The 7,419-nt window shown below is 38.6% G+C and overlaps 2 protein-coding genes across 4 annotated transcripts; both read left to right on the top strand.

The window, feature by feature from the left end:
- The first annotated feature begins 3,015 nt into the window (after positions 1–3,015).
- LOC141724642 (uncharacterized) lies at positions 3,016–4,242 on the top strand. 2 transcript variants are annotated; one of them, XM_074526856.1, is made up of 4 exons: positions 3,016–3,232; positions 3,330–3,530; positions 3,630–3,688; positions 3,891–4,242. In XM_074526856.1, exons 1-3 carry the CDS (start codon positions 3,122–3,124, stop codon positions 3,681–3,683), a joined length of 366 nt encoding a protein of 121 aa, XP_074382957.1. In that variant the 5' UTR covers positions 3,016–3,121; the 3' UTR covers positions 3,684–3,688; positions 3,891–4,242. The 2 variants fall into 2 exon arrangements, with proteins under 2 accessions (XP_074382957.1, XP_074382958.1); XM_074526857.1 differs by lacking the exon at positions 3,630–3,688 and having other exon boundaries at positions 3,019–3,232.
- Positions 4,243–4,285: 43 nt separating this feature from the next.
- On the top strand, positions 4,286–6,924 carry LOC141724641 (PRA1 family protein B1-like). 2 transcript variants are annotated; one of them, XM_074526854.1, is made up of 3 exons: positions 4,286–4,423; positions 4,520–4,593; positions 5,640–6,924. In XM_074526854.1, the coding sequence occupies exon 3, from the start codon at positions 5,718–5,720 to the stop codon at positions 6,381–6,383; it is 666 nt and encodes a 221-aa protein (XP_074382955.1). In that variant the 5' UTR covers positions 4,286–4,423; positions 4,520–4,593; positions 5,640–5,717; the 3' UTR covers positions 6,384–6,924. The 2 variants fall into 2 exon arrangements, with proteins under 2 accessions (XP_074382955.1, XP_074382956.1); XM_074526855.1 differs by lacking the exon at positions 4,520–4,593 and having other exon boundaries at positions 4,287–4,423.
- The last annotated feature ends 495 nt before the right edge of the window (positions 6,925–7,419 follow it).

Genomic DNA, 7,419 nt, shown 5'->3' with positions numbered 1-7,419 from the left:
TCAGAGTTTCCTTCAAATACTTCTACCTCTTCTATTTCTTCGATAGGAGAGCAGGAGTTGCATGTGGGTACGTCGACTAACTCTCCGGGGTCGATGTCAAGCACTTGGTTGACTCCTAGTTCCTCATCTGCCTTTTTCCTTGGAAAAACTGTAGTTAGATAACATTGTCTTACTGTTGCCTGGTCTCCGGTCATTTCTCCTACACCAACGCCTGCTGGGAACTTCATTTTCAAGTGGGAGATAAAAGTTATAGCTCGAAGGGCGGTGATCGCAGTTAGTCCCAGTATAGCGTTGAAGCTAGAGGAGGCATTGATCACATGAAACTTGACTACCTTCCAAATTTGACACGGGGGAACCGAAAAGTACCGGCATATCGATGGTTCCTACCACGTGGACCTCATTCCTAGTGAATCCATATAGCGGGGTTCGAGAATTCTCAAGCCTTCGATCACCGATATTCTCAAGCTTCCGTTATCAACCAACATTTTTTTAACTGTATTGTTTCCCACTCGTGTGGTAATGACAAGGGCGTCCTGATGGCCTTCGATGAGTACGAGATGGTAATCATCATCAAAGAAGGATATGACTGGAGAAGGATTCGCTCGAGGGCGTTTAGCTGTCGAGGGATTGACATTAAAAACTTCTCAAGCGTAAGATTTGAGAGAGTTATAAGAAAATCCTCCGGTGGCAACTCCGCCAAAAATGAGGTCAATGACGCGATCTTCCTCATCCCCATTGTGTCGTCGGGGAATGTCATCTTGTTGCATGTAGTGGACAAGTTATCCTTGGCAAATCTTGCTTTCAATAAGATTGCTGAGTTGGAAGCATTGTTCTGTTGTGTGACCAGTGTCTTCGTGATAATCACAATATCTAGACCTTGAAGGTTTTCAGGGTTTCATGGGCCTCGGTGGGCGATAGTCTGGCTCTGTTTTTAATACTTCTAGAATCGTCATTTTCTCGGTATTGAGTTTGGTGAATTCTTTGTCAGGGCAATTGCGAGGTTGCCAATCTCTTTCTCTTCAATCTCTTGGAGGGTAGTCAACTGGTCGGCTCTGGGGGGATCGACGACGATCTTGACGTCTCTCTCTCGCGGGTGATCGTGGACTATAGCTTCAACGCCGTTCATATCGTGAAGAGCGTCGAGGTGACTATATGCAGTTCACCGCCTCTTAAAGCATCATGCGATGCTCAATAATATGAAATGCTACTTGCAGAGTTTTTGGCCTCTTCTCAAAAATCTCCTCGAGGAGTAGTCCATGTCGCGATTTGTCGATACCCGCTGTCAGAAAATTGACGGCCATTTGTTCTATGAGGTCTGGAATTTCTGCTATTTCCTCTCTGAACCGAGTTAAAAAACTCCGAAGGCTCTCATTTGAACATTGGTGAATGGTCATTAATGACATTGTGACCTTAATCCCCTTATAATTGCTGGAGAAGCGAGCCTGGAATTTGCTTTTCAATGTTGACCACGAATCGATAGAACGTGGTGGCAGATTGATATACCATCGAAGAGCCGTACCTTGGAGACATGTGGAGAAAAATTGGCATCGGGCAATTTCAGAGTGTCCGAAGAAAGCCATACGACCGTCCAAAGTATTGAGGAACGCCAAGGGGTCGGACGATCCGTCGAAGTGATCGAGTGCCGGTGTCTCCAGTGTTCTGCCGATGCAGGCTTTCTCGAGAACGAGAGATAGGGGGCTTTCGTTGACAGTTTCGAATCCTGACTAATTACGCATTATGTTACGCATCTCTTCTTGCATTTTGGAAAACTCCTCGTGAGAAATGGACTCTGTAGACTCTGTCTTTTGGGAGACGTCACCCGACGGTACCGTGCGCTGTCGGTGTTCACGAGGTTGTGAATACGTTGACTCGGCAGAGGGCTCATACTCATATTCTATACCATCTTCATCATCATAATACTTCTCACCCGACCCCTAAAGTGCTAACGTCGTCTAATGTAGCTCCCGTCGGAGGCGGTGGATTTCACGCTTCCGCTCTAACTTGGCCTGCAAGAGGCGAGCTTCTTTTTCCATGAGTTCGAGCTCTTCATCTGAGTTCACCAGAGCCTCGGGTTCGTCCGTTTCCTTTAGTTTCGCACGTTCCTCTTTTTCCAGATGTAAACGCAGATCGCTAGAAAGCACCTATTTGCCTGCCAGGGTTTGAATTCTCTGACGTTGATCTGTTTTACACTTGCACTTTCTTGCTTGTGCATCTGTGACCACGATATTAAGCTGTTGATCATGACCAATTTGCTCAGGCGGCGAGAACAAACATTTTGGTTGCAGCGGTGGCTTTTGTGGCGGCTCTTGGTCGTCGCGACGCCTAGTAACAGTGGCGATCTCTGCTGTTGTTTCCATGATTACATTCGGATCGATTTCTTCCATGAATTCGTTGGATTTTTGAATAAAGGCCCCTCCTTATAGCGCCAAATGATAAGTCTCGAATATTATTTAATATTTAAGACTAATCTTTAAGTAGATCTTTTCTTTATCAATTATCCAACCCCTCAAATGAGGTTGTTCATTTATATTTATAGATAGTCTTAAGGGGGCTTTTCTTTACAAATGGGCCTCTCGAGCCATTACACAACTGTTACATTTTATTAGAAGTAAGTGTTCTTGGGCTTTCCTTCCCGATGGTCGAATATATGGTATAAGAATAAAATTAAATACAGATGAAAAACATTGCTAGCTAGCTAGGAATTAGACGCTAACGTGTTGACCTTTTAAATATTTATGGTCTCGTAGGTATAAATTTCATGTATTTATAAAGAAATATTTGCATACATTTTAATTACATAAATTTAAATGAATTGAAATTTATTAAGATTCAATTTGATATTAAAAATAAGATTGACTTTAATATAAAAATAGATAAATATGATTAGAGGGATTTTGAAATTAGCGAGAGTTTCTTTATTATATAATAAAAGAAATATTTAGCAAAAAAAAAAAAAAAGAAATAAAAAAAATGAAATTTAATTTGACAGATTTAATATTGGGGAAAACGGGGAAACGAAAAGGGAGAGGGGATTGGCACCACAATTTACTTATCGGGTGGATTAGAGGAAAACAGGGGGGCCGTGTTATATTGAATTTAGGGGAAGCAGAAGCAAGGAGGGATGCCGTGTCTCAACATCTCAACCAACGTCAGTCTGGACGGAGTTGACACTTCCGCCATTCTCTCCCAAGCCACTTCCACCGTTGCCAATATCATCGGCAAACCCGAGGCGGTACTATGTTTTTCTTATTAATTTCTGATAATTATACTATTAATAATTGTCATAGCTTGATTTGCTTCAGTAATTCTTTTTGTGAATGCATACATAGTATGTGATGATTGTGGTGAAAGGATCTATTCCTATCGCTTTTGGTGGTACCCAGCAGCCAGCAGCATTTGGTGAGTTGGTGTCCATTGGAGGCCTCACTCCTGATGTCAACAAGAACCTCAGTGCTGCCATTGCTCAAATTCTTGAAACCAACTTGTCCGTTCCCAAAAACCGTTTCTTCTTGAAGTTCTTCGATTCCAAGGCAAGTTCAAGCTCACCCTTTTGCTGTCTTGTTTTAGATATTTCTTCTTCTTTTTTTTTTTTTGTTTTCTTATTGCATTCTTCCTGCTTGCTTGTTTAGGCCAATCAAACTCAAGATTATGCACAATGTCTACATGCTTTACACCAGAACTAGATCATGTAAATAAACACCTTCACCATTTACAAACAAATCACTCTCCTCTCCTCATTTTTTTTTCATATTTCCAATTATTTCCTTCTGTTTTCTACGACTTCCTTTCTTTCTTCTTTAACTGCCATTTTAGATGATTGTGTCTTCATTAGTTCAATTGCTTCTTGTCATTTTTCTGATTGTTTCTTTTTTTTTTGCTTCTTTTTCCAGGGCTCTAACTTTGGATGGAATGGCTCCACTTTCTAGACTCTTCATTGGGTTTACTCCTGGACCTGGTTTGCTATATTCAACTTCTAAAAATTGACTCCTTTAGGAGGGAGCAACTTTATTACTATTTAGTATCGGGATTAGCTTCAGTGTTATCACCAGAAACGTGACATGTCTGTGCTTATGTTTTCAACTCTGAATTTTTTAGACTTATTCATAAGTTTTATGTGTGTCTGTTGTGGACAACTGGATTTCAAATGTTTCCAATCTTGCATTGACCTTGTCTGAGAAGTTCTGTAATGGCTTTCACCTAATTACTTTGGAAGTAGGTGCAACTAGCTACTCGCTTATTATATGGTTCCTCTTCAGGTTTAAATTAAAACTAGCTACTTCTGATTTTTCTTAGATCATGTAGGTTTTTGGTGCAAAAACTGAGGAAGGAATCAGAGTAGCACCCAAATGGATGCAATATACCAAGTACCACTAGACAGCCTTAGCTAAGATTGACAAGTCTTCGCAATATCTCATTTATCGAGGTAAACGAAATTGAGCTGTTAGATTATGATTCCAAGTTTTCTCAGATCGAACTGAGTCGATGTCAGTGATATGATCGGGAATAATTGTTTGTTCAGTTTACCTTTACCGTACTGTGGACTTGAGATTGAAGCAAACTCGACTCTTTAAGCTCGATTCCTTGAGCTACAAAGTAAGTAAGCAAAAAATTTAAATAGTAATGTTTATATTAGCATTAAATCATTATTATATTATTATTTAATAAAATTTAAAATATATTTTTTATGTCTAATAAGCCCAAGATAATAATATAAATGTGTCTGCAAACAGAAAGGAGGGCCGGCCTGGTTTAGCGACTAGCTCATTTGTTAATGAGCTTGAGTTCGAACAAGTTCCTTAAGCTTTTCATTTCTTGCTCGGTCAACTGATAAAAAATATATATATATATAGGGGAATGATCAAATACAAACTAAAATAGAAATTAGGAACCAATCTAAGCCATTAGATCTATCTAATCTAATGGTCCCCCTAAATCACCCAACCCAACTACTCTACACATTCCCACACCCAATTTCAGTTTTTTCCTTCCGTTTTTAATTTGATTTTTCCTGTCAAACCGTAAGTTTTTTTTAAAATCCGATTTCACTGTATTTTTCTACATCTCTCAGCGATCGATTTTGCATACCATATGTGTTATATTTCAAATTAATTTAAAAAAAAATTATTTGGTTTCTAATTTCTATTCTAAATTGGTTTTTATTGGAATAGCCCCATATATATATACATATATATATATATATATATATATATATATATATATATATATATATATATATATATATATATATATATCGAGTCCAAGTCCAATAGTTGGACCCAATCCAGTTAGTTTACCGGTAAACAGCCCTAATGTTGTCATAGAAGTCTATCACAAAATTTTACATTGACAAGTTTTGACCTCGAAAGCTAGACAGTGCTGAATTTTCTCATGCACCGTAGTTGTTAAATATTAAGCAACAATTTGTAGTAGTAAAGAAATGAAACTCGTGGTCTTCCTTGTGTAAAAGAGACGAGGTATAACAGTTGTGAAACATGTGAGTTCAAGTAGTTATAGTTATTATCAGGTTTATTATGTTTTAAAAGAAAATAGTAAGTTATGTGTGATGTCAACCTTTCAAAATTAAAAATTCTTACTCATCCATAGGAAAATCTCCCTTATTTCTCTCTCTCAATCTCTAGGTGCAGAATTAATACCAATAATGTGTCAAGCCCTTTCTCAGATCTCTGTCCATGAATTTTACAAATCAATCTTAAACTATGGCTTCTAATCAGCAACCAGCAAATCTCCCCACCGTAATGATTCAACCCATATCTACCGGTGTCTCTGTTGACTCCCAACCACCCACTGCAACCCCTGGAATACGTGCATTCTTTATCAACATCAGTGAAACAGTTCGCCACCGCCTTGCAGATTGCCGTCCATGGTCCGAGCTTGTAGACCGTTCTGCCTTTTCAAAACCGGAGTCCACCTCAGATGCCACAACTCGCATTCGCAAAAACTACACCTATTTTCGAGTCAATTATCTTTTTCTGATTGCCATTGTAATGGCATTCTCTCTTGTGACACACCCGATCTCTCTCTTCCTCCTCCTCGGTCTTCTTGCTTCTTGGATCTTCCTCTACCTTTTCCGCCCTTCTGATCTACCACACGTCATTTGCGGACGCACATATTCTGAAAGAGAAACCTTAGTAATTCTGGTGCTTGCCACAATTGCAGTAATTTTTCTGACTAGTGTTGGATATGTCATCACATCTGCCCTAATGGTGGGATTGGCTATTGTTTCTGCTCATGGGGCATTCAGGGTTCCCGAAGATTTGTTTCTTGATGAGCAAGATCCTGCAGCTACCGGATTCCTTTCTTTCCTAAAAGGCGCCAGCGTGCCAGCGGCGTCTCCTGTACTTACTGCTACTGTATGCGTTTAGAGATTTATATGTTGAATACGTTTAGGTAAATGGCAATGTGAATATTATAGCTTTTGCTGATTAAGGATTTGCCAGTCCGTTGAATCTTCTATAAAGCAGTATTATCGGTCTCATTGTGTTATATCAGAAAGAAATATACATGTCGCTGCTTGTTGATAGGGCACTTAAACTATATGCCTGTCATAGTATATCCATCCTCCGGTCTCCATTCCAATAGTTGTCGATTGAGCAACAATTTTCATTTGTGAGTTGGCAAATTTGTTCTACATATTAAGAAATAGAAGGTCATGCTTGTTCCAACAATTAGGAGCATTTGTTTGTTAAGTACATGACCCATTGTTAAGCTTAACAGAAAAGTCATGCGGAACCAACTCAGAAGAAGTATCAGGTCTTTCTTTTTCAATCCGGTGAAAGAAAGATGGGTTCATCCATTTTCAATCCTGGTGATATTTTTTTAGCTAGAGAGAATGTGCCATCTACCATGTTGAATTGATTTTTTTTGTTGCTAAATTTAAATCGTTGATTATATGATAGCCATGCATAATTGGAAGCGAGCAGCTGAAAATGCCGCTAAAAATAGAACATTGTTATGCATCACTTTTGACACTTGCTATTTTGTTATGTATTATAAGTTGTACATTATTATTACTAATAATAATAAAACTATCTTGACAGATATAACTTATAATACAAAAACTTAAATTTTTATTCTACTTATAATTGACGAAACAAACTTAAAGTGAAAGGGTAAGAAGATATCTTAAAGGTAAATCAAATGGCCTAACCTTCTTGCCCCATAAATTTCCTCGTGAGCTTGTCTTTGGTTATCAAAATAGCTCGTCAACAGAAGACTCGGAAGTTTCACACAGTATCTCACAAGTCTGTAAGAAGACTGGCTTATTAATCTGTCGCACCTTAACTGTTTTTTAAAACTATTATTATGGATTCTAAAAGCTACTCCTATTACCCGTTAAACAAGTTTCCCTCAATTTATTTAGTTTGCAGACCTAATAACAAAGTAATTATTGACGTGTAA

Source organism: Apium graveolens, chromosome 5 (genome assembly GCF_009905375.1).
Source record: "Apium graveolens cultivar Ventura chromosome 5, ASM990537v1, whole genome shotgun sequence".
Classification (NCBI taxonomy): domain Eukaryota; kingdom Viridiplantae; phylum Streptophyta; class Magnoliopsida; order Apiales; family Apiaceae; genus Apium; species Apium graveolens.
The sequence above is the reverse complement of the archived record's forward strand: the minus strand, read 5'-3'. Positions and strand labels throughout refer to the sequence as shown.

Coding starts and splice junctions, on each gene's coding strand:
- LOC141724641 (XM_074526854.1), top strand. CDS start 5,718: ATGGCTTCTAATCAGCAACCAGCAAATCTCCCCACCGTAATGATTCAA.
- LOC141724642 (XM_074526856.1), top strand. CDS start 3,122: ATGCCGTGTCTCAACATCTCAACCAACGTCAGTCTGGACGGAGTTGAC. Junction 3,233..3,329: donor TCATCGGCAAACCCGAGGCG/GTACTATGTTTT, acceptor ATGCATACATAG/TATGTGATGATTGTGGTGAA. Junction 3,531..3,629: donor TGAAGTTCTTCGATTCCAAG/GCAAGTTCAAGC, acceptor TTGCTTGTTTAG/GCCAATCAAACTCAAGATTA.